Raw genomic sequence first — 27236 nt, 5'->3', positions numbered from 1 at the left:
AAGTGGACCTTGTTTTCGCTTCTCTTCCTTCGACTGTCGGCAAGTTCTCTCTCTGCTCAGCGATATCAAGACACGTGTCACGTTCCCATTCGTAAAAAATCTCCCATGTATTTTCCCCGCATGGGTTCGAACGAAAAACCACACTAATATAAAACCCCACACGACACCCTCTAAGTGTCGGCAGAAAACAGCGCATATTATTCATGCCTTCGAAAGATATTTTCCAGAGAAAATCCCGCGCCGGCTGAGACATTTTCCCCGAAAATTTCAGCCGAATTTCCCAAACGGAAAAATGATGAAGCGGAGGTCCAATGCGAAAGGCAGAGCGGGGGATAGCAGTGATAATATGGCGCAGTCCTCGACGTCGAGGGACGAGGAAGTTGCGTGGGAAATGAGGCCCGGAGGAATGCTGGTCCAGAAAAGAGGAGAGAAATCCGACGCTCCGGCTCCGAATTTGTGTCTCCGGATTTCATTCGGCGCTCTCCGTTACGAGATGTCGGCCAGCGCTCAGTCCACATTCGGTAAAAATGACCTTGATCTAACGTTTCGTATTCTGTGTTTTGTTTTTTGCTTTCTGTCTGCCTCCCAAGAAAATGGAGGAAAATTATGAATTATTGTCTCATTCTCTCGCAACAAAACACATTACATAACGTTATTGTCGTCGAATTCCAAGTCAATCACTCAGTGTTATGCTTTGAATTTGTCAACATAGTTGTGAGTGATTGACATGTAATAACGACACCATGACACCACATTACGTATAATATGGAAGGAAAGTTGATTAGATGCAATGTCCGTGGTGGAGCATTACTGTGATGGTACTTTGACCTAATTGTTATGCTTAATTGACTTTAGAATACCGGCACAATAGCATCCCGCTTCATAGATTATTATGATTAGAATACTCTACTTGCAATGTTGGTGGTGGAGGGTAGTGGCGAACCGTGAGGGTATAATGGTAAATTGACGAGGGAGTTGACTGAAACCAAACTCTACAGGGGAGTTGAAGAAGGCTCTTACGGCGAAGGCAGGGCTACAGCATGGCGAGCAGAGGCTGCTGTTCAGAGGAAAAGAGCGAGAAAACGGCGAGTACTTGGACATGTGCGGAGTCAAAGACCGTTCAAAAGTCGTACTGATGGAGGACCCAACGAGCATCGAGAGGAGGGCCGTTGAGATGCGTAGGAATGCCAAGATCCAGACTGCACATCGCGCCATACTGGACGTGTCCATGGAGGTTGACAAGCTCGCGGAGCAGGTGAGCAAAACGCAAACTTCCACTTTGTCACTTGATCCCTGTTCACTTTTGTTGTTTTTGTAATGCGTGTGTTTTATGTTGGATTGTTTTTTGTTGGGACAAAAATCGTATGGAGTAAGGTCAGCCGTTGGAGTGGAGTGTGATGATTCGGTCAAAAGTGGGTGAGACAGCTGGGTTTGGAGTGTAGAATCTTGACCATCAAGTTTGGGTTTAATGGGGTCCTTAGGCTTGATGACTCACCGACTTGTGTTTTGGGCTAATTGAAAAATATCTTCATCTAAACATAATTGCTTTGTAAGGGTCTCAGAGTAGAAAACTTACATGCAACTAATGCGTTAATGTAGTAGTAGTTTAACCTATTGACAGAATGACATGAGAAAATTAAAGCCTAGAAATATTCACGATAAACTTGAAATACCATCTTATTAGCGTGTTGGTCTCACAATTTCATATAAGTTTCTCTCCGTTAAGTGGTGATTTGAAAACACGATAGTCATTAAGTGGTGATTTGGTGAATGCCCAGTTGAAACTGTGAGTGAACCCCTGGTTGGTGCGGTTGTTGAATCATGTAATTGATTTGGTAAATATGGTTTGGAAGTTTGGATCACATTACAAGCTTTAGATCATAATTAGGGATTGTAAGCCAATTGTTTTGGTGTTTAAGCTTCTTACAAGTATAAGGTTTTGATTTTGATGTGCATTTCCTAGTGATATATAATTATAAATCAGTTGAACTACTGTCCATTGTATTGGGGTATGTTTGCTTGAACCTTATAAGTTACTCATTTACCAGAAATACCAAGGTTTACATTCATTAGATTCCGTTCGTGGGATGTGAGAAAACTAATCGATTGGTTTCTTACGTCCCTTAACTTGGAATCTAGAAGTTTTTCTTATATTGCATATCTCTAAGGATTCATATATTGGATTGTCTATAGTGTTCTGGAGTATTGGATACTCTGAACTTTTTAACAGTTAGATCTTTGATGAAACCATAAAAATTAAGATCTAACGACTGAAAATTTCAAATATATTCTAGAGCACCATAGATGTTTTTTTCCCATGCATGCATACGTTTAACCATGAAAAATTGTTAGATAATCAACCATATGAATATTAATTAATTAATTATCGCTTTCACAGGTCTCGGCAATTGAAAATTCCATATCAAATGGTGTCAAAGTACCAGAACTTCAGATAACCACACCAATTGAGATGCTAATGAGACAAGCAATCAAGCTGGACAAAATTTCTGCAGAAGGAGATGCTTCTGCTCAAAAGAATTTGCAGGTAATAATATATCTTCAGCGATCATATATTCAAGGTTTTAACTGCAGACGTTGGTTAGGTCAGTTGGTCAGTCAGTGTGTCGACTCATTGTAGTAGTTTATAAAGGCTTTAATCCAAAACGGAACTCTAATTCGAAGTTGCTTTTTCCAGGGCAAGAGGGTGCAGAAATGTGTTGAAAGTCTGGATGTGCTGAAGATATCAAATGCAAAGGTAAAGCCTGTTGTTGTGACAACCAAGTGGGAGACTTTCGACACTCCTCCAACCACAGCTAAATGGGAGTTTTTCGATTAAACTTTCACGATCACCGTCACTCTTTTCTTCATCTTCTTCGCTCATTCGTTTTATGTAATTAGCTCGGGATCGGAGCGCAGTCACGAGTGAGCTGTCTGTACTTATAGCTTCTTCTTCCATATGAACATCGCCAATAAGCGTTGGTAATGATCAGTCACATATATATATGGTTTAGATAAATGCAGTTTTGTTGCAGCTAGAGGCGGGTTCAGTTCAGTTTTTTGTCAAAACCGAAACCGAACTAAAACTTCTGTTCAATTAGGTTCGGTTCAATTTTTTTTTCGTTTTTTCGGTTTGATTTTGTTCGGTTCAGTTTCGGTACGGTTTCAGTTTTTATTTTATTTTATTTTATAAAACTTGATCTATTTTAATATGGAATTTAGAAAATAGGCTTTGCATTAGTAGACTAATATTAAGAAAATGGGGAAAGTGGAAAGCTCTTCCAAAAAGTAAACAAATAAAGAAGCTCTTCCAATGAAATATCCTCCATAATTGAATCAAGTATGCTTCTTGAAAAAGCCCTAGGTTTAGTTCAAACTTGGCAACAAAGTTTCACAAAAGAAACATTATGGGCATACATTCATAAAGTGTAAAATAATTTGGGTTGATTTGGTTTCCGAACCTCCAAAATCGAAACGAACCAATAAGGTTCGGTTTGATTTTTCTTTTTCGGTTCAAATTTTTTTTTAGTTTTTTATTTTCGGTTTTGGTTCAGTGTTAGATCTGATTTTTTTTTTTCGATTTTTTGAACACACCCCTAGTCGCAGCACTTTGATATTCTACTTTGCCTCAGTATTGTGGACATGCAGTTATATCTCCATGAAGCCATGGTTTTAACCCAAAGCAATTTTTTTATGAGTGTGACCGAGAGAATATAATGTTTCACTTATATGACTTGTGATTACAAGTATAGTAATGATCCCTTTGGACGTGAGGTTTATTTCAAGTGACATAAATAATGCATCGGGTGAGGGTACCTATTGTGAGAATGTGAAGAAACGTCTTACATAAATTTTTCTGAAAATATGATTTTAGCCCATGAAACTCAAGTTTATTTACATAAAACTCGACATAGTCTTTTTATCTGAATAAAACCCAATGACTAGGTTCCACATAAGCAAATTCATTAATTTTGTTTGCCTTTACACATTTTACATTTTACAGATGCCTAAAATACCCCTAAAAACAGTTTTAATGTAAACATTTAATTCTATGCAGATTTGAAAGGAGAGATTAATGGAAAAAATGCATTAATATTTAAAATAATAATATGTCATAACAAATTGTATGTTAAAGCAAAAAAGAACTAATAATGTTATACTTTCCTTAAGATTTCGTAATTGTTTTTCAAATTTGCATAAAATTAGACAATTTTAATTTAATCTTGTCATTTTCTTACCAAATGAAAATATGAAGGAGCACTATAAAATAATTTAGCTATATTTAAAAAATATACGTAAATTATTTGGACATGTGTATTAGTAATAAATTTGCCCTATATATGTAATGATACATGCAAAATAATTTACTTATAAAACAAAAAATGTTATTTGATTTCAAAATAAATTTATCTATATTTTGTATAATAATATAGGTAAATTATTGCACACATATATATTAGTAGTAAAATGTACCCAATATATATAATAATGCATGAAAATAATTCACCTACAAATAAAGGAAATTTGATTAAAAAATAATATATATACTACTTTTTGTTTATAAATTTCAATTTCTTTTTTTTTATATTACAAACATAATGTACCTACAATATAATTTACCTATTGTTTAATCTTATAAGAAAATAATGTAGCTACTGTTTTATTTTTATTTTTTTTATTCGAATATCTACTGTTTTATTTTAATAGAGATAATTTGTCTTGGTTTAATTTTTACGAAATAATTTAGGTACTGTTTAACTTTACCAAAATAATGGAACTACTATTTTAATTTACCTACAAAATAAATGCTATTTGATTCAAAATTAATTTACTTATATTTTACATATAAATATAGATAAATTATTTTTAACAAGCATACATGATAACAAAAAAAAAAATGCCTAATGTATGTAATAATCTAGGTAAAATAATTTACCTACAACATAAAAGAATATTAATTGGTTCTTTGTTGTTTTTATCAAACAATATTATTATTTGATGCAAAATAACTGATTGTAGAAAGGATTTTTTTTTTCCATATGAAAAATGTGCCCATAATTGTTTATGAACATGGCTAAAGTAAAATATATATATATATATATATATATATATATATATATATTCCTAATATTTACCATACAAGAAAGGTGAAATTTTCCATATGGGTTAATTACTAATCATAATTAGGGTGAGTAATAATATTTATTGACATAATTAGGTTTTTGTGGCATAAGTTGTAAATATGTGATAATAATTGGTTACATATTTGTCTACATGGTACTCTATTTGAAATTTGGGTTTTATTTAGATATTTAATATTAGGTGGGTTTTTGTTTGGAAAATAAGAGTTTTAAGGATCTTTTTCTAAAAAACCCTAAATTTTTTTTAGTGAAGTATATAAGTATGGTACTTCCTGTATTTTAGTACCAAACTACTCTCATCCAGTACGAGAACTGTCATAATCAGGCATTTCACCGAAAGCTCTCCCACAAATCTCTCCACATACTAAATAGAATTATTAGGAGTTGGGTTCTACTTATTATTTGAAGCCATAGGAATCCCTTTTTTTCTCACACAAACATGATCCGATGCTCCCAAAAGAAGCAGGCTCAGTAAAAGAAGCATACGAATACATTATGAATATGCCTGTGCAGCCAAATGCTGTTATTTGGAGGACCTTATTAGGAGCGTGCACGATACACGGGCAGCTCGCCCTTGGAGAGACTGCAAGAGCGCACATTCGAGAGTTAGAGCCCGGACATAGTGGGGATTATGTGCTCCTATCCAATCTCTACGCATCTGAACGCCGTTGGTTAGATGTTCAAAAGGTGAGGAGGACAATGTTTAGTGAAGGGGTGAGGAAAACTCCCGGATACAGTATTGTTGAGCTGAGGAATTGTTTTTGTGAGTTCACTATGGGTGACAGATCTCATCCACAAAGTGAAGAGATATACGCACTGCTAGCAGATATCACACGATTGTTGAAACTGGAAGGGTATGTGCCTAATACAACAAATGTTCTTGCAGACATAGAGGAGGAGGAAAAGGAAAATGCTTTGTCCTATCATAGTGAAAAGATCGCAATTGCATTTATGCTCCTTAATACTGCACCAGGGATGCCGATTAGGATTTGGAAGAATTTGAGAGTTTTGCGCAGATTGTCATCTTGCAATTAAACTCGTATCGAAGGTTTATGACCGGGAGATTGTTGTGAGGGATCGTAGTCGGTTTCACCATTTTAGAGATGGTTCTAGTTCTTGTAGAGATTACTGGTAACATCTGCAGCAAGTTGTTTCATATTTGTCAACCTCGAACGATAAAGAGGTGTGGCACGAGCCGCACGGCAAGGGATGAAGCTGCCATTGAAGATTTGCATTTGACATGCAAAGTTTGGCCGCTTTTTGCCCGGACTTTGTCAGACATTTGCTGCCAATCTGTGGTGCATAGGAAAACGATCAGTCCTGGAAAACAATGGATGCTTTCTAGTGACATTATTTTTGCACGTGGTCTAATATCTTAGTAGATAGGGTATTATGTTTTTGTTCTACATCGCGAGTTCGAAACTCCCCCTCTTTTTGATTAATAATAATAATAATCTTTTTTGAAAGAAAAATTGTCATAAACATATTTCATTTATCAAAAGCTCTGAAGTGTATGAAATGGCCTTTGGTGATGAAGTTTATGCTAAATTGTTAATATTCTTCCTATATGGTTTTTCTTTTGCATATATAGCCTATTTATATCTGATGAAATTTGTTTTGGCAATGCCTATAAAAAGAAAAGTTTATGCAAGTGGTGCTTGGAGTCTTCATCTTCAACACACTACGTTTTAAGTTTAAACTCTACCCTCTCTTTTTAGTTTAGATCAGTGTAAATTTCGTTTGTAATAAAAAAAAATATATTAAATAATGATACAACAATTTGTATAAGAAAATGGTATAGGCTTTATGAGTAGTGCTTTTCGCACACATTTCCCATCTCAAACACACGTTTCTAGTTTCATGACCATTAGATTGAACAATAAAAGTAAAATTGACAGTCAAGAATAACGGGGAGTCCACATGATAAAAAAGGTGCGTTGAAATCATTACTTTATTTTTTCTCCTTATTTTTTTTTTCTAGCAACGGAAATAGAAAAATAAAGTCCAATTTATGAGAGGGTCTTGAGTAGGGGTGGGTTCGGTACGGTTACCGTACCAAAACCCTTGTACCAATTACCGTACCAAACTTTCGGTTTGGTAAAATCTATTACCATTACCGTACCAAACTTTCGGTATACCGAAGTTCGGTATTGCCAAAAGTTTGGTTGGCATGGTATGGCAATGGTAATTGCCATTTTGTTTTGGGACAAAATATGTTTTTGTTTTTTTAACCCAATTCAAGGGCAAAACTTTTTTTTTTGTACCATTATCTCATACATTATAGATTAAATTCATCTATTATTCATCATTCACAATTCACACACATAATAATTCAAATGAAGCATCAAGATTCATCATGAAAATTAAGCTTACAATCCAAGTAGAAGTTACGAAACAAAACAAATAGAAGTTAACAATCCAAATAGAAATTAAAGTTTCAAACCAAATGAAAATTGGAAGTAAACTTCAAAAAGGAGAATTCATTGATCAGTTATTCAAGCTTGAGATGTCGAAGCTTTTGGAGGAGGCATTGAACTTGTAGAAGATTGAGTTTGTGTCAAGCCTACATTACAAACAAATAAAACATATTAATTAGTAGCAAGAAGAATTAAAGTTGAAAACCATTTAATAACAAATTTACTAAAAAAATTAAAGCATATCTTTCTTGTTTTCTCTTCTTCTATTTCCTTGTAAAATTGAAGCATATCTTCCGTTGGTCCTTGTAGAAGTTTACTTCAGCTGCCCTAAGCCAACCACTAGTACACACTAGTGCCTCCATTATTTTAGGAGTCAAGGATACCCTAAAAGGGTTCACAACCCTCCTCCCTAAACTAAATGCATTTTCACTAGCAACAGTAGAAGTGGGGGTTACAAAGATATTTTGGCTATTTGTGAAAGAATTAGGAACTCTTTTGTGTTTGATTCCACAATTTTAAGAGATCAAAGTCACAAACAACAATGCTAATATAAGTAGGGTTTTATTTTCAAATTATTGGAATATTATAAATATGTGTTATATAATTATGTATTATAGAAATTATAAATTATATTGTATTTTCGGTATGGTACGGTAATACCGTGGTAATGGTATCCATTACCAATACCGTACCATGAAATTTCGGTACGGTACAATACCGTACCATTACCGATTGGTACAAAAAATTTGGCACAAAATCGGTATGGCACGGTTGGCAATTCGGTTGGCATGGCAATTTGGTAAAAAAATCCACCCCTAGTCTTGAGTGCGGTGTACGGTATGAGGGTGATGTGAGAGAGAGGGTGGGTTTGGGCATATGATTTTTTTTTAGAAAAACTAATGAAAAAAGTGAGAAAATTTTAAGTTTTAACGATAATGACAAAATAAAAGGTAAAATAAATAATACTAGATTTGACTTTTTAGTGTGAAAATGTGATTTTTCATTAAAGTGAACAGTACCGCGAACTTTTCATTAAAACTACATTTTTTTTCTTGTTCAGCTTTAGGATGGAAGGTGGTCCGGATGCCGGATCTAACAATTTCTCCCAGTTTAGCCCTGGTGTACAATTTAATGGATATTCGAAAAATACGAAAATGGAAAGACAAAAGAAGAAGGGAGGAAATAGTGCATTCGAATCCGTTAATCCAAACAAGCCCTTAAGTCGAAAATTTTGAAAAACCCGCCATAAGTGCGAAGACGAGCGCGTAAGCTCGGGAGATTTTGGCGGCTTAATTTCAAACGCCGAAGCTTCGTCTTCTAGATCTGCCGCTGCGTTCAACCAATCTCTCTGATCAAAGCAAACAGCAAAGGAAAATGGAGACTCCTCCGCCCCACCTCGAGAAGATCGGCAGAGAACTCAAGTGCCCCATTTGGTATCTCTCTCGCTCTATACCCATATACTCCGATCATATGTGTTAAGATTTGTTTGTTTGATGGGAAAATTATGGAAAATAACCTAGATAAAGAAAACCAATTTTGTGCCCTTCGCTTTCTTTTTGTTCTTGTTATACGTGAAATGCAAAGGACCCATCTGAATAATCCCATGCGGTAATTTCTAAACTATGGTAATTTTCTCGGCAGCCAAACTGACCCTTTACATGATTTTGTCTAGAATCTGTATAAAGATTTGATATTTCTCTTCACTCCGCTAATGGGTTCGATTTTTCCCCATCTGTTTTGCAGTTTGAGTCTGCTGAGTTCTGCGGTTTCACTCAATTGCAATCATCTCTTCTGCAAGTAACCTCCTCCTTCATTGCTACCTGAATGTAAATATTAGGTTTTATTTGGCTGTATTAATACTTGCAATGTGCTTGAACGTATTGCCAGTGTTTGCTTATTGTTTACAGTTGTTGCATTGTGAAGTCGATGAAATCGGGTTCCAATTGTCCTGTTTGTAAAATCCCATATCGGCGTAGAGGTATGAATCATGATGCTTTTATTTTTGTGCCAAAAAGTTTGAAGGTACTATTGTTTGATGTGAAACCCATTATTCTTACCTTTAATTTTTGTTTTAGAGGTTCGCCCGGCTCCTCACATGGATAATTTGGTTAGTATTTACAAGAGCATGGAAGATGATTTGGGAATTAATATATTTGTCACTCAGAATGCACCCCCAACTAAATCATCAGGTATTATTTATGTACATGCATTTGAGAATGTTACGTTGCAGTATAAAATCTATGAGTACTATTTAAAACAACAGTTATGCAATAATTTTATTTGCAATTTGCATACAGGTTTAGTGTAATCAAAGTATCAATACCAGCATTTTATTTACTGGGATTTCAGTTTTGTTCCCGCTGTTCATAGTGCAATTGTTAATTCTTAAAATGTGTTCAAACGTTCTAACTTTTATTTTCTGACAACATTACTGTTGAGTTGAATCGATACATTGTGGATGCATCTGTCTGGAATTATTTTACTTTTGTCAGTAGAGTACAAGATATTGACATCATTTGCACAATTTGATTATATCCTATCATACCTGAAGTTTCTCAATCTTCAGTATATAGCACATCAATCATGTTAAGATACACTTCTAGGTGGTTTTTAGCTTTTTGGTTTTACATATACTATAGTTTGACTTGTGCACTTTTTTTGTTTCCATTTGATTTGCTTTTATTTATTACAGACGGAAAACATCATGCTGAAGATGATTTTAGCCACGGCTTTCAGGATAGAGCGCAGAAACAGAAAACCTTAAGAGGAAAAAGATCCAGGAAAACTAAGGCCAACCTGGAAAGTTCTGGTTCTATTTCAATTAAACCTTCATTTCCAAACAAGAAAAGGGTCCAGGTTCCACAGTCTCCTCTTTCAGAAACCCCAACCCGCCATGAAAAGTTAGAAGGTGATTTAATGGCTGATCGAGCGAAGCAGAGTTCAAAAACACTAAAGGAGAAGCCTGTTCTAAATGAGAAGGGAGAACTGGTTCTGTCACCTTTCTTTTGGTTGAATGACAAAGATGTAGAAAATTTGAGTCAGCATTCTTCCGGTGATCAACTTAGCGATCTTCCATCTCCAAATGTTCCCACATTCAGTGATATCAAAGACTCTGATGATGAAAATTCTGTTAGGTCCCTACCGGTAAGTGTATAACCTGTTTCATACCTTTGAAATGAATGCAAGTTTATATCATTTCACTCATCAGGCAATTAAAAAAATGTATATAATTTATTTAGATGATGCCATAAAGTTATCTTAATTGTTGATAATCTCATGTAGGGAGAAGTGCACGGCACATCTTCTAATGCTGCAGATCTATTTGATAGTGAGATGTTTGAATGGACACAAAGAGCTTGCTCTCCTGAACTCTTCCCAAGTCCTGAGATGCAGGTATCAGCTCGTTTTTACCTCATATGTAATTCTCCCTTCTACAAATTCTATTATTGTCTAGTCCTCCAAATTTGCACAAAAAATCTAAAGAAATTGAAATGCAGGTTGCAGATGATGAACACGATAGAGTTCAAGAGAAGGAATCAAAAGAAGTCTCACAAAACAAGAAATCAGATGAACTTTCTGTTAAAAGTGCAAGGTCTAAAAGAAACAAAAAAAGTAATGGAAATATGGATTTTCTGCGAGATCTTCCCACTGCTGGAACTAAAGATGTTAGTCATGAAGTTGTTAGTAATGAATCTGACAAGCGAGTTAGGAAGACAAGGAATCTCATGAAAAGAAAATGTGCTACAAGCCATACAGATCCAGGAACAAATATTAGTGTCACTTCAAAGGGATCTGAGGTATTTTATGAAGAACAAGCATGTGAATAACGGTGGTTCTTTAGCTAAGACTTGCAAAAGGAGTAAGAAGGGACATTCATCTGTTGTAACCAAGCCCACATCTGAAAATGTTCATGTCCTCTCTACCAGAGCTGATAGTCAAATTAATGGTGATGAAAATAGGGTAACTGAATCACCTACTTCAATAGGAAAAAATGCTGGCAGTGATGAACTGTCCAGTAAGAAGGCTGGAAATATCTATAAGGAGGTCAATGACAAGAACAAGATTGACCGCCCAGTAAGGTCAAAAAAACAAAAGATGGTCTCCATGAAAAAGACAATGCTTGAGGATGTATCAGAAATACAGAAGCAAGCAAATAAGGATACTCCTACTGAGTTGTCTCCTACAAATCTTCCCACAGATGATAACCAGAAAGCCTCTGAATCCAGGAATAAATCCAGAAAACTTGCTAGAAAAGCCAAGTCAGGTGATCGAGAACTGAAAAGTAAGAAAAAGCTGAAAGCTTCTTCTGATGGCAACTCAAAGGATGATACTTCTGTTGAGATTGGAGAAGGTCATGGGAATGTTAACGAAAATGGAAATGAAACCGCTGAGAAGAGCAAGGACAATCATAATGTTATAACTGATCAATCACCAGTGCAGAAGCTTCTTTCATTTACAAACAATGTGGTTTTGAAGAGATGTGAAGCTGTTCCTAGTAATATCCAGTGTGCTTTCTGTCTTTCATCAGAAGAATCAGAGGTCTTCCTCACTCCCTTCCCTTTATATCCTTTTAGATGACTCATAATTTAGAAACCCTATCTGCACATAAAATTTACCTTTACAATTCAAAGCTGACATTTGTTACCATTGAAATTCTAATTACAGGCTTCTGGAGAGATAGTCCACTATTGTAATGGCAAGCCTGTTGCTGTGGATCACGATGGAAGACTCAAGGTTATACATGTACACAGGACCTGCGCTGAATGGTACAAAGGAAAAAACGATATTCTACAAAATTAGCCAAAAACATGATTATGTTTATAATTAATCTTGTGTTTAACCGAATAAATTTTAGGACTGAAACAATTTTTTTTTACACAAACTTTTCTGTAGATACTCACATCTTATAAATGCTCAAAAATATGTGCAGGGCTCCTAATGTCTATTTTGAAGATGATATTGCTATTAATCTTGAAGCTGAATTAACTAGGAGTCGTAAAATTAAATGTTCTTGCTGCGCAATCAAAGGAGCTGCTCTTGGGTGCTGTGAGAAGAGTTGTCGTAGGAGCTTTCATGTTACCTGTGCAAAGCTGATGCCTCAATGTCGCTGGGATACTGTATGTATAACAAAAAGAAGTGCTATTTCCATTTAATGTTTTCATTATCCATGCTGTATTCTAATTCCCATTGTGTTGAATCAGGATAACTTTGTTATGTTATGCCCCATTCATGCCTCCTCCAATTTGCCAAATGAAAGCCCTGGATCTCAAGCAAGGAGGAAGAAGAATCCTAGAAAGTATGTACAACTTTTCCTCGAATATCTGAAGTTTACCTCATGCAAACTCAGATTTTCTAAGATTCTCATTTGTGCCTCTTTCTTTCTCTATTATAGACAACCTAATATTTTCTTTTTGTCAATATAGACAACCTAATATTGAACGTCCTAAAGTTGCTGCTAAACAAGACAGCAATATCCCCCCAGATCAGAAGTTTTGTGGATCGTCCAAGAAATTGATTCTTTGTTGTTCATCTCTCACAAATGCAGAGAGGGTAAAAGAGCTGCTTAGAGCGCTTTCTTTGTTCCTTTTTTTTTAACTTTTTTTTCCCTTTTGAAAATCAAAATGTTCTAAATTATTTCACTAATCCTTGCTGGTTTGTACTGCAGGAATCTGTCTCTGGATTTGAAAGATTATCTGGACTTACGGTTTTGAAGAATTGGGATTCTAGTGTTACACATATTATTGCATCGACAGATGAAAATGGAGCATGCAGAAGAACCCTCAAAGTTTTGATGGGTATCTTGGAGGGGAAGTGGATTCTGAGTGTGGAGTGTGAGTATTACTGTTTCTGTTTTAAATGTTCTCCTTCAAGTACTTGGACTTTACAATTGTAATGGAGTACAGAAGCCGAAATGAGATATTGATTTACATGTTCACATTACTGATAATTGTTTTGCAAGATCTCGCTTTCAGTTCGTAGAGTGGATCAAAGATGTGTTTGTCCGTCTGTTTGTGCAGGGATTAATGCTTGCACAGAAGCAATGAAACTAGTTGATGAAGAGCCTTATGAAATCAACGTTGACATTTATGGAATCAGGGATGGTCCTCGACTTGGTAGACTAAGGCTGCAGAACAAGGTTAGCTTTTCCTCGAGTTTAACTATCATCACGAAAACTTAAGATTTTCATGGCTTCACCATATGCATTGTTAATCTTGTTCAGTACATAAATAGGTTACACACTTAATTTTAACAAACTGTTTTTGGATGCAGCAACCAAAACTTTTTGAGGGGTTCAAGTTTTACTTCATGGGGGACTTCATACCTTCATACAAGGGGTATTTACAAGACCTTGTAATAGCTGCTGGAGGAACGATTTTGCAAAGAAAACCTGTTCCAGAGGGCCCGAAAGCCTTGTCAGCTGGTTCCCCCAAATGTCAAACCTTCATAATTTATAGCCTTGAGCTACCTGACCAATGTCATTGCAGCAAGAAGAGTACAATTTTCAACACTAGGCGGGCTGATGCGAAGGCTTTGGCCACCTCCGCTGGAGCCAAGGTAGCAAGCAACTCGTGGGTATTGAACTCCATTGCTGCCTGCAAGTTACAAAATCTCTCTGATTCCAAATAGTATACATACTGCAGAAGTCGTGTACATGTTTAGAACTTCTCCAGATCCAGTTTCTTATTTCAAAACCGTAAACATAAATGATTATGTAATTCTTCGTTGCTTCCAATCAATTGTGGTTTTTAATCCTTTCAATGTACAACTCCAAGTTTTGGGAATTTCTTGAATCAAATCTGTGCTGAGCAGTTAAATTGTGTGATGCAGCTGCTGACTAGTTACCGAAACTCTTCTTCACAAAAGAATGCGAGAATTAAAATTAATAAGCGATTCCACACAGATTCAAATATACATCTCTTCATTATCAACTATTGTTATCCAGGATGAACAACGAAACGAGAAGAAAACTCAGAATTATACAACTCTTTCGGGCCATGGTAGATGCAACCTAGAAACCTGAACTAGTCAAATGCACATGAACAACAAATATGCAACATCACTAAATCACTTCTACTTCTGACACATTAGAACTGCTTCCTCGTTTATTATATAAACTCGAAGAATTTTAGTTGTTTTCGTGTCTTGGCAACAGAAAGACAGACTGACAAAACTGCAAAAGTAGAGAGACCAGGCATTTCTGGTTTATAGTCACCCTTTGTTCTCATGCAACAGGAGGCGAATTAAGTAGTGTCGATCTCAGTGTTGTGTTTTGCACTTTCACCTTTTTTCGACCCATGCTTCGAAATCTTCATACTGAAGCTCTCAAACAGATGCTCCAATGCTGAGATCTCCTCTTCGATATCTGCTGCTTGCTCATTGCTTGTGGCAATCTTTTGCTTGAGTGCGCGTATTTGTTCTAGGCCTTCTTGAACTTCCACCCCCATCTCCTCCATGGTCGAGTGCATCCCATTGTTTTCCTTTTGTGCGTCCTTGATCTTTCTCTTTAAGGATCTACACCCATCAAGGGACTTAAGAAGTTGCTCCGAAAGTGCCTTGTTTCGCTCCTGGAGTGCTGCATTCCCATGAATCTCTACCCCACCACCGGCACACCTCTTCTCCTTGTGCTCTGCTGCAAAAGCTTGTACTTTTGCCAACAACATCTCGTTTTGCACTCGAAGATCATTGATATGTTCCTCCATCCCAGTCAATTCATGAACCTTTCTCGCAAGCTCCGATGCAATAATCTCGTTCTCCTTTCCCAAGCCTGAACACATTATTTCTAGGCTTTTTCGCGCTGCCAAGCTTGCGCTAAGCTGTCTTCTCAACCTTTCTTTCTCATCAATTACTGGCTCCGGAGGCCTTTTGTCCCTTGGAACATTTGGCCTAAGATCTGTATTGCATCGCCGGAGCTCTGCTCTCCTCTTAACGGTTTGAGATTTCTGAATCCGGGTTTTAACATCATCAATTATCGTCATCATTCCCGCCACCCTTTGCATCTTCCTGTCATCATTGTCTTTTGTGCAGGCCTCGTTTTGCTCTTGGATTAGCTTTAATAATAACTTCACATTGGTGGCAATGCCTAACCAAAGAACAAAAAGATTACACAGAAATCAGTTCATATTGCATCCTTTTTGCAAAAGTTTTATTGTGATTTTTTCACAAAAGAATGAGATAGGAAAAATTGTTGTCTTAATTCAGAAATTAGAAAAACACACAATACATGTCATTTTGCAGTGATTTAGTTTTCATGATTAGAAAATACAAGCATTGAAAATTTAAGATTTCTTCAGCAACAATCTTCTGCATATACATACATACATATAATTATATATATAATGTGTATGTATGTATAGATTACCATCAAAACTATGATCTTCTGGGCGTTCTTTAGAAGCTGTGGAAGAAGCTGGCAACTCTGTAGGAGATGAAAATGCTCGAATCGGGTTCATAATCAACCAGATAAACACGATAAAAACCGATCCTTCGATCCTCAGGGGGAACGGAATGAAGCTACAGACTATACAAGATGTAAGTATGAATCTATATGATACAGTGGAGGATAATTCAAAGATCAAACAGAACAAGTAATTAATTAATTAATTAATCAAAAGGTTGTTTAGTGTTTGTTTTGATTAAAATTATGCCCTAATAATTTACTAACAACATAAAATATTTCGAGAGATCCAAAAAGAGAGACTGCTTGTGCACTCTCTCTCTCCTCTCTAGCTGTTGGAAAGCAAAACCTTCCTTCTTCTGTTTGTTTGACGTTCCTCAAAAGCTGTCTGTAATATTATTATTCGATACGATTCGTTGGTTTTGGCGTTGGGAGAATTGTTGGTTCTTGGTTGTAAATCATGCGGAATTATCGGTGACGGTTTGACATTTTCTTTGGCCATTGGATGCTTTGACTTCTTATCACACAAAAAATGGGTGGAGTAGTTCCCACTTCCCATGCAGTCAAGTTAATTAGTTTTCCTTTTGTTATTGTTTGCACCTGCATAAACGAGAATCAGCTCCCTTCCTCTCTCTAGCTAATTTCCATGCAGAAAAACTAAAAACTAGAAAAATAAACAGAACCCAAACAGATTGTACAAAAGAAAAGCAGATCTTGGACTCGAGAATAATTAAATGTAATTAACATTACAGTCTTAGTGGTACTTTTTTCTACTTGTATGTAATATGGGTTAGTTTTAAATCGCATGAATAATGAATTTGATACCTAATTATAACTGACGTATTTTGTGGTTTAGCGAGAGAGGGGGAGAATATGAATAATAATAATAATAATAATAAAAAGAGTCCACCCAAAAAGCATGTTACCATATCTGTACCCTAGTCGTGCCTTCTTGACCAATAATGGAATCATATCTCCCAATCACATCCCATACATGTGAAGTTGAGCACCATTAACGCCGCAATTTGTATTCTACCTCTTCTTTTGGCATAAACAGATCCACATAACAGATGTACCTAATCACAAATACAAAAAAGTATACTTACAAGATATCTATTCGTTTATATAAAGTCAGGGTTCGGCGCAAATACAAGTTGGAGCCTCAGATTGCTTAACCCTAACCCTAACCCTAACTTTGAGTTTGACCAACACTAGGGAAATTTCTTCAGTACCACGTAGTATTGAATGATAAGGAAATGAATGATTTAAATTGAAAATAAAAGATCTAAACAGTTGTATAAATCAAATCTAATGGCTAAAATACTCGTAACACTTTCTGAAACTTTCTACGAAAAAATAAATGTTAAAGTTCAGATTTTTTAGACAGAAGCTGTGATGCAAGACAAAAACAAAACAAGGGAATTTTGGCTAGAATTTCAGTGAGCAAAACATTGCTGCTGCATTGTTATTTCATTCATAGAAACATAATCGTCGGACAAACATTCTTATCTGCAAGAATTGCAGAGGTACACTACCTCGGAGGCAACAGCTGAACTTGTTAACCTCAGCCCTTCACTTGTTCTTATCCTAGCCTTACATTTGTTCTAAGTGACTAGAATTCTACATACTACACATGTCCAAAAACTAGCCGTTAGAACTCAAACAAAACTAGCCGTTGTAAAACTTAAACCCTTTTCTGGTCTTGTGTTTGAAACCTCAAGGCTGCAAAACAGCTTACATTCAACAATAAAACAGTATGTAAAAACTTGTTTTCACATACTACGCAAATCTTGAAAATTTTTCCCTAGAATTCCCCTATTTTGAAACTTTCTAGGCTAATATAAAAGTTTAGATACCAAAATTAAACTCGGGATAAAGTTAAAGGTTCATTGCACATTTAATCCAAAAATAAAGATCCTGATTAATTTACAAAAGTTTTGAATATTAGTCTTTCTGAATATAAGACCATTGGTGACATTTTGTCGTTTACCTTTTGGAACTGCTTTTCGACACTATCTGCTATGAATATATGAAATTATGAGAGAAAACTTCAGCAGCTTTACTTTACCATTCCAAACTTTACTAGCAACCAAAACAGCAGAAAAACCTGATGGGCAAGTGATAAGATCCAAATCTCTAGGCCCTTAATCAACCTGCAAGTAACATAGAAGATAGAGATGGGGAGGGAAGGAAGAGAGAGAGAGCAGAGCTCTTGAATTGTTTTTGTTTATATTTCTTTTGTGTGAATTCTCATCTAACTTTTACATCCAAAGCATGAGCTTATATATAAGTTTCCACTAAAACAAATTGCCAGCTGACAATAACTAATCACTCCCTAATACTCATATTTAGTCTGCTATTACAACACTAATTGTGATCGAAATATAGGATCATAACAGCAAGAGACAAGAAAATCCTCCGCCTTAATTTTAAATCCAAATCCAGAACCGCCGGAGGCAAAAGGCGGAACTGGTTGGAACTTCCAAAGGACGTCACCGTTTTGATACTGTCTCCACTGGGAGCTATCGAGATTTTGGAGAGCGTTCAGAGGGTGTGTATGGCTTGGCGCAACATCTGCAAGAACCAGCCTCTCATGTGTGTTGGAAGCTAACCAGCTCCTGGAGTCGGGGAGTCGAAGGCAGCAAGATACTCCCGAGCAAAAAGGATGTCATCTGCATCGAAGAAGAAGAAAGAAAATGAAGGGTTCTAGTCTCCAACGGCTAGTTTTGTTTTTAAATGTTTGTGTAAGTGTGTGAGTGACAAGTGTACACTCCAGATTAAATCATTTAACCCCAAAATGAAGGGTTAGGATGTAATCTGGAGTAGTAAGGCTTAATGGTTGTTAAAGCCTCTTGTCAATCACCTTTTGTAGAAGTATGGGTGATGGAAATGCACCATACTCTTGTGTAAAAATCACTCTACTTATTCAATTAAGTCTGCTGCATTATTTGCATAGCAGAAACCAATCTCCAAGTTCCTTTCTTTTTCAATTTCTCTACTATCCTACCCAAGAAACCGATTCAAACACTCAATCAAAAACAGAAACACAAACAAACTTTATCAATGTGTCGCACCATCGACATGCACAATGACGGTGATCTCGATGAGATGCCGTACAACTTGGAGAAGATGTGCCGCCTTGCCGTTGATCGCAGCTGCGGTACTCTGGTCTATATCAATGTCGAACACTTCGGCACCGATGATCTCCTTAAGGATATCACTGATAAGTATTTTATTAATTTTCGTTGCTTGTTAAATGTTTGGTTGGTGAGATATATGTTTTGCTATGGTAATTTCCCAAGTTTTTGAAAGGCTTTCAATTTCTCTAACTTAATAAGTTGGGTTTGTGATAATTTGTAAAATACATATGCTTGTGTATTTACTGAGTTGTTCAACCTGGATCCATAATTTACTCGCATTAATCCAAATATAAATAAATAAAAAAGACTTTTACTGGTGGACTGGAATTGCTTTTGGAAAAAGCACTTTATATTTTGTTTGGCAGAAAATCATAAAACTGCTTTTGAGTTTTGATTAGTAGAAGAGAGAAATACCTTTTTGAGCTTATTCAGGAAGTACAAACTTTGTACTTCTTTTTAATAAAAGAACTATTAGTAGAAGTGTTATGAGCAGATAAGCAGTCCCAAACGCGCCCCTAAAGATCACATGAATACAGTGATAAGCCCACTTCAGATATTCCTCAGTCAGCACACATTCAAACGGACTCTCCCTTCTGGAGTTTGAGTTCATCTCCAACATTGAAGCGCCACTAAGGGTGGGCACGGTTTGGTTCGGTGTGGTTTTGAGTGAAACCAAAACTGAAATCAAAATTTTTTGCGGTTTGGTTTGGTGCGGTTTTGAAGCCAAAACCGAAATGAAATCAAACCGTTTGGTTCGGTTCGGTGCGGTTTCAAACGGTTTCGGTTTGGTTTTTAAGAATAAATGTACAATTTGCAATTTAACATATTAATAAGCATTTCCTAGTAGCAATAGAAAAAAACTTTGTTATATAAACAATTAGCATGTTGCATGCAGTTGTGATGTTAAAATATGTTTGTGCAACAAAAGGGTGTCCCGTACAAGGTATAACATAAAACAAGTTGAATAACTTTGAATTCATTAAACATGAGCGAAACTTTCATACTAGAATATGTGATATCATGCTTCAAATGAGTGGACTTCATTAGATCATTGTTCGACTCTTGATAACAAGATTATTCCACCCTTGTACATATATGTGTGTGTGTGTGATGGTATAAAATAACAAAGGTCCTTCAAGTTAATGAACGAAAGAAAGTGATGAATGATGATATTTTAGTGTGGTTGTGTCCATACTAAGTGCATGGATTCTAATAAACAACCAATTAAAACATGAAATTTAATATGGACATTTAATTAAATGTTTATTAATATTTGAGGTGCGGTTCGGTTTTCAAAAGCCAAAACCGAAACCAAACCGTTTTCTATGTTGCGGTTCGGTTTCAAAACTGAAACTGTTCCAAAACCGCAAAACCAAACTGTTCGGTGCGGTTCAATTTGGTTCGTGTTTCAGTTTCGGTTCTAAGTGCCCACCCCTAAGCGCCACAGTCCATCATCCACACAACTCTCTCCTATCTGATATACTTTCAAATATTTGTATTTATCTCTTCAATGTAACAAACTGATCCATTGTAATCCTATATATATGAATGAATGAACGAACACTCACTCGGTATCAAGTTGAGCTTATACAATTCGAGTCCTATATTTTCAGTTTCAAATCTCTTTTATGGTATCTCAGAGTTGAAAGTCTAACGACCAAAAGCTTTAATTTTTTTTCAATGGTGTCGAGTTCTAGTCCCTCCAACCCCACTGTTCTCTCCTCTCTTCCTAATGCTTCCAACTTTCTCACTATAAAGTTAGACCGTACCAACTATCCCTTATGGCATGCTCAGATGTTGCCCTTGCTTCGAAGCCGGAATCTGGTGTCTTTTGTCGATGGAACCAACAAATGTCCTCCTGCCTTCTTGCAGGATAATAAAGGCACACTCACTGATGACGTTAATTCTGCATTGGATGCATGGATTCAGCAAGATGCCATGGTGCTTTCGTGGATCAACAGTTCCGTTCATCCTACTGTTCTTGCTTCTCTCATTGGTAAGACAAATTCATATTCTGCATTGACTTGCTTACGTGAACGGTATGCTTCTCAATCTACTAGTCGTCTACTACAACTACGTAGTGAGCTTATGAATACCCATCGTGGTGATTCACCTATTGCTGATTTTCTTGACCGTATCAATTGTCTTGCTGATACTCTCTCTCTCTGGTTCTCTAGTCTCTGATTCTGATCTTGTTGCTATAATTTTAAATAATGTTGGCCCTGCGTTTGAAAGCACCGTTACTTCTGCACAAGCACGGGATGAGGTTATTTCTTACAGTGCTCTGGAAGCTCTTCTTTTAGGTGCTGAGAGACGTCAAAAGCTCCATACTGTGTTCGAAAATGGACCCACTGCTCTTGCTGTTCGATGGGGCCGCTCCGGTCCTCATCGTGGTGGTGGCGCTACTCATGGTGGTTGTGGTCCCTTCCATAGTGGTCGTGGTGGTTAGTTTGCTCCCCGGCCCCCCGGCCAAGGCCAACATGCTCCTCACCCTCGCCCTACTCATGATGGTGTTCTCGGGGCCCAGTAGCCCCTTTAGATTGTCAATTGTTTCATGATCATGTGTTCTTTTCTGGTACAAAAATGTTGAAATTTCCTTTCGACTAAATATGTCGATGTAGAAATTGTTTTTGGGTGTACTGTTTTTGTGCGTCTAAGTAACTAACTAATCTAAAAAATTTCAATAGTTGTCGTGGCATCAGATGCTTGCGACTCATGTGTTGCTAGGACTTATCAGATGAAGGATTGAGTAAAGTGGCTCCAAATCTTCCTCTGTTAGAGGAGCTTGAGGTTTCATTAAGCAGACTCTCAAAGGATTCAATGGAAGTGGTCGGGGGCTTTCCCGCTTTTGAAGTCATTAAAATGAATGCCCAGTGGTCAGGGCCGGCCTTAAGAATTTGGGAGCCCTAGGCGAGTCTTCAAATTGGGGCCCTAAAGTTCTCGGACCTCCGACTCTTTGTATATTGGTATGTAGTAAAAAGAATTCGCTAATTACATAAAAAGTCTATTTCTTCATCGAATATCATTAAAAATTAATATCAAAAGAAAAAAAGATATACTAACATTACTTAATATATATGTCACATGTCTTTAGACGCAAATGCATTAAGTGTTTGCAGTCAAGATTGAGAGTGAAGAGCAATAAAACTTTATGATCAAGAGAGTAAAAAATAATAAAACTTGATTGACGAATATAATAATTTAACAACGCCAAGTAGTTCTCTTGTGTTCTTTCTAGAATCAACACACATTAGCGAATCAAATTTTAGAATAACCTAGTTTAAAAATAAATTATTGAAAATAAAATTTAAATTCAAAGTTATGGTTACCTCAAATTACAATCTTCAAGACCAAGTTATAGTTGCTTAAACATTCAATAGAAATAGAAAGACTGGGAAGTTGAAAGAAAAATGATTACAAAGTTATGATTATTTTGGTTTTTGTTATTTTTTTAGGTTATTTTCAAAAGCAAAAGAAAAAAAAATGCATTTGGACAGATTGAGGCCATTAATTTCACTAGCTTCTTGTCACACGTGTAGGCCTTTGTATGTTTTTTATTTAAGAAACTCAAGTTTTTTCTATTTATACAATTTTTATTTAAATGAGGATATCCGAGGTAAAGTAGGAGTAGCCAAAATTGAAGGAAATATGAGAGAAAATCGGTTCCGGTGGTTTGGACATGTGCAAAGAAGACCTACTGACGCTCCGGTTCGAAAATGTGACTACGGGACAGAGGTTCAGGGCCGAAGGGGTAGAGGAAGACCTAGGAAAACTTTGGAAGAGACCCTAAGAAAAGACTTGAGTACTTGGATCTAACGAAGGACATGACACAAAACCGAGCGCAATGGCGTTCTAGGATTCATATAGCCGACCCCACTTAGTGGGAAAAGGCTTTGTTGTTGTTGTTGTTGTATACAATTTTTATTTAAAATATTTTTGAAAATAAATAAGAATTTAAACATAAACCGCCCACTAACATGAGGTTTTGTTATTTTTTTTTCTAAAGTTGAAAATTTTAAATTCATTCAAAATTAATATTTGTTGAATTATTTTAACTCCTTTTGATTCTTGTAATTTTAAAAATTTTAAAGAGCAATTTATCTTTAATTTCATAGATTTAAAAAAAGCAAAAACTAATGCCTACAAGGTGTTTCAAACTACCCACCCCATTACAAATGGAGTGAAACCATTTCCACTGCACCAACAAGCTAATTGTGATGTTTCTTATGTTTTCTTTATTTATATTTTATATACAGGATGTATAAAAAAAATTGGCCCCCCCCCACCCCGAACTTGGGGGGCGCTTTGGGCTTACCAAGCCCTAACGATTTAGTTTTTAGAAACTCACGAGCAACTTCCTAGTGGGTCACCCATCCTAAGAGTGCTCTGACCTCCTTCTCACTTAATTTTGGAGTTCCTACAGAATCCGAAGCCAGTGAGTTCCCAAAAGACCTCGTGCTAGGTAGGGATGAGAATATACATTTAAGGATCACTCCCCTGGACGATGTGGGATGTTACAGAGACGATGAGTTGAATAAGTTTAACAATGTTCCTTGTCACATAACAGATTGCGATTCGGTTGCTAGCGCTGGAGAGATGCATGATTTGCACCACCTCCAACTTTTCGGGAATCAACTGACTAATGAGGGATTGAAAGAAATTGTTGATTGTTGTCCACATCTTGAGTCGCTGGATTTGCGCCATTGTTTGAATCTTGATCTGAGCGGAGATTTGGGAAAAAGATGTGTTGAACGCATTCAAAATTTGCTGCTCCCAAATGATTCCATTGACGACTATGAATTTCTTGCTACATCATATTCTTATGGACCACATGGTTATGATATGGGAGCATATGGGTTTTCTGGTGATTACTGGTATGATGACTATGATTGCTATGATGGGCATTGATGCTTCGCAGATGAGAATGGTGTCTATGATGATTTTACTAAAATTCGATTGACTGACTGCGAGTTTGATTAGGAGACCGTCCATCTGCTGAACTTTTTGTAGTGAATGCTTTACAGATCATACGACTGTGAAGTGTTCTACTTCAATCGTGGAAAGGTGACTACATAGATTATGTTTTCGATCGAGTGGTTGGCTATTTTTCAATCTGTTTACTTTTCAGGATACTAAGAACTAGCTTGTTTGGTTACAATACAGATGGAGAATGATATGTTTCTGAATGATTCCGTTAAAGACTATGAATTTGCTGCTGCTGCAGCTGAAGATATTGCTTTTATAATTACGACTTCTCGTATTGTCACCCTAAATTATTACTGTGACTATGATGCTTACGAATTCCCAGTTGAAATCTACGACTACTTTTATTTGAGTTGGACATCTTTTACGTTCAAAACAGAAATTGAAGTGCTTTCCAGAAAATGCACATGTTGACGTGAGTCAAACGGTTTACATTTGTGAGATTAGGATCTCCTAGATTTATTTTTTCCTTGTATATTAAGTAAATGTATCTTTTGTATATGTATTAGAGTCTGAATATATTTGAAACCCTAAATACACTTTTATTTGTGGGGACTCTTGGACTTTTGGGGGCTTTTCAGGATGGTGATCCAAAGAATAATGATGCCGGAGTCCCTTCTAACTATAATGCCATTAAAAATTGGTTAAATGCAGTGCACATAATGCAAATTGAAAGAAAAAAAAAAGAAAAAAAAAACAACGGATTGAATGACAACGTGATGTAGGACTAGAAGAGCAGCTCGTAACAGCGAGTTTCTACACGAATAGTGTTTTTTGTGGTGAATTGTGTTTTAGAGTTCGTTTTCCATCCAATATACTTTTACGGATAGGAAACGATGAGATGAATCAAACTTGTTGTTTTGCCACGATATATGATGAATTTCGGTCGTATAATGACATTAGTGGGTCAAGGCATATTTTAATTTTTATTTCCTTTTGTTAGGGTTTCATGAAACTATTTAAACAACTTTTAATATTGTATTTCGGTTATATTTTCATTCTATTATCAATCAAAACGATAGTTTTCCTTACACTTGTTTGTGGAGCATTTTCAACGAATTATGGGTAAATAAAACAAATTTTTTTATTCATTCTAAAGATAGTTTATTAACCAAGCCAGAGCAGAAATGCAATTGTAAGTCCAAGAAAAAACCCACATGATAAGAAAAGCCGAAGCTAAGCCCGCCAATACAGACGTGGAAATTAAAGCAAGGAAACTAATAGAGTTATAAGCCCTTTAACTGGAGAAATTTTTAATCTGTCGGAAACACGATCCGATATACCAAATGTAATAATAGAATTGGTTTGAAAAATTGCTCATTCCATTGCCCATCAATAGTGTTAGGACAACAAGCACCAGAAAGAGGGGTGGGGGTTCACACTTCACACCCTGAACACTTTATTTAAACCAAGCTACAATATGACATTACATATAGATACGTACTATTTCTTCTTCTTCTTCTTCATTCCGAACTTTTAATCATCCATTTACCATTTTTAATAGATGTATGATAAAACTTGTGATGAACATATTTTGGATATAACGTAATTGCTTCATCTTCATCATTGATAAGTGTAATACCATCATCTGCTATAACCAATCTAATAACACCACGTAAACGACTTATCTTGAATTTATAATTGGCACCTGAATGATCATCATGGAACAATAAATTCCAATCGTCATCACAAATATCAACACATCTGGCAGTACCCTGAAACTTACAAGTCAGAAAAACACGCATCTTTCAGTCTCCTGAATCATCAATATCTTTGTTGATATAAAGACCTTCATTATTGAAAGCTGATCCCATATCTTTATCATACATCTTGACTGAAACCGTATCACTTGAACGGTTGAACAAGGAAAGCAAGCGAACCATCTTGATGATGAACTTGCAGAGGGTGCGAACGAACGAGCCCTAGCTAGCTTCTTCCTCTCTTTCTTTGAAGAATAGAAAAGATGGATCCATGAATGAAATGAAAGTGCTTGCAGCCCTTTTATAGCCTTTTTCTCCCTTGTTGAGGAGGCTTAGTAAAGTATGGAATCTGAAGTGGTAGTATGAGGTGTATCCCAACTACTTTATAAGCACATGCAAGGTCCTTAGTTCGCTCGTACTGTTATAATTATCAGAGCTTGAAATACTTGCCTTCACTCAAATTTCAGATTTTCCTTACCCCTGTCTATGTATGAATATGCAACTATTTTATATATTATTTGCATGATTTATTTCATGAATTTCCGATATGATTTTTATAGCAATTTACACCTAATTTTTAACAAACTTTCCCTTCACCCTCTCTCTCTCGACAATAAAAACGAACCTTGTGTGTGCAACGAAAACGAAATCGATTTGAACCGAATGGAAGTCTATCTCATATCTTGATAGCGAACCTAGCTCAATGTCCATTATACTTCCCCGGCCTTCCAGTAAAATATTCCAAGTTCGACCACAATCAAAATTATTAAAACATGAAAACGAAACCGTACCGTATAAAATTGCGCAGATAAGGTTCCTTTTTATCAAAAACGTACAAATTCCAAACAAATTATGCAGATAAGGTTCCTCTTTATCAGAAATTGTCTGATTCTGTTGAAAATGAATCTTACATTGATGAGAAGATAGACCATGCATTTGCTTATAAAGTAGTTGGTCATTCTCCATATTTCCAATTAGTTTTATGGTGGAAGTGGAATCCCAACTTTCTTCATGATATCATAGTAGGTTGTCTCACGAATGAAGCCTTATGGCCATACGTGCTCCATGTCACTCGAGTTGTGTTATCCACGTGCTAGGTTTGAAAATTCGTGTTATCCACGTGTTAAGTTTGAAAATTTGCCACACATGAGAGGACGTGTGAGAATGTGAGGACAAAGTCCCACCTCGGTGAGGTACCAAACCATGTAAGGACAAAGTCCCACCTCAACTTTCTTCATGGTATCAAAGCAGTTTGTCCCATGTGTGAATCTTAACGGTCACACGTGCTCCACGTCACTCGATTTGTGTTGTCCACGTGTTTGACTTAAAATCTAACCTATGTGAGGGGGTTGTTGAGAATGAATCCCACATTGATGGGAGGAAGGACCTTACATGTGCTTATAAAGTAGTTGGGATACTCCTACTACCACTTCAGATTCCATACTTTACTAAGCCTCCTCAAC

The 27236-nt window shown here is 36.3% G+C and overlaps 4 protein-coding genes across 4 annotated transcripts; 3 read left to right on the top strand and 1 right to left on the bottom strand.

The window, feature by feature from the left end:
• Positions 1–166: 166 nt before the first annotated feature.
• LOC126585616 (BAG family molecular chaperone regulator 3-like) lies at positions 167–3035 on the top strand. The gene is made up of 4 exons (XM_050250081.1): positions 167–521; positions 999–1255; positions 2399–2545; positions 2696–3035. Exons 1-4 carry the CDS (start codon positions 293–295, stop codon positions 2834–2836), a joined length of 774 nt encoding a protein of 257 aa, XP_050106038.1. The 5' UTR covers positions 167–292; the 3' UTR covers positions 2837–3035.
• Positions 3036–5585: 2550 nt separating this feature from the next.
• Positions 5586–6173, top strand: LOC126584524 (pentatricopeptide repeat-containing protein At4g21065-like). The gene has a single exon (XM_050248880.1). It carries the CDS (start codon positions 5586–5588, stop codon positions 6171–6173), a length of 588 nt encoding a protein of 195 aa, XP_050104837.1.
• Positions 6174–8630: 2457 nt separating this feature from the next.
• Positions 8631–14337, top strand: LOC126585601 (protein BREAST CANCER SUSCEPTIBILITY 1 homolog). The gene is given in 15 exon segments (XM_050250057.1): positions 8631–8988; positions 9299–9352; positions 9463–9533; positions 9631–9744; positions 10248–10699; positions 10838–10948; positions 11053–11375; positions 11377–12094; positions 12221–12321; positions 12486–12672; positions 12757–12851; positions 12979–13105; positions 13221–13386; positions 13528–13691; positions 13826–14337. Coding segments are annotated over 15 exon segments (3099 nt in total). The 5' UTR covers positions 8631–8929; the 3' UTR covers positions 14183–14337.
• Positions 14338–14455: 118 nt separating this feature from the next.
• On the bottom strand, positions 14456–16353 carry LOC126585614 (uncharacterized). The gene is made up of 2 exons (XM_050250080.1): positions 15915–16353; positions 14456–15635 (listed from the first exon to the last, which is right to left on the bottom strand). Exons 1-2 carry the CDS (start codon positions 16003–16005, stop codon positions 14797–14799), a joined length of 930 nt encoding a protein of 309 aa, XP_050106037.1. The 5' UTR covers positions 16006–16353; the 3' UTR covers positions 14456–14796.
• Between the last annotated feature and the right edge of the window lie 10883 nt (positions 16354–27236).

Source organism: Malus sylvestris, chromosome 10 (assembly GCF_916048215.2).
Source record: "Malus sylvestris chromosome 10, drMalSylv7.2, whole genome shotgun sequence".
NCBI classification, from domain to species: Eukaryota; Viridiplantae; Streptophyta; class Magnoliopsida; order Rosales; family Rosaceae; genus Malus; species Malus sylvestris.
This window is presented reverse-complemented; position numbering and strand designations above follow the sequence as displayed.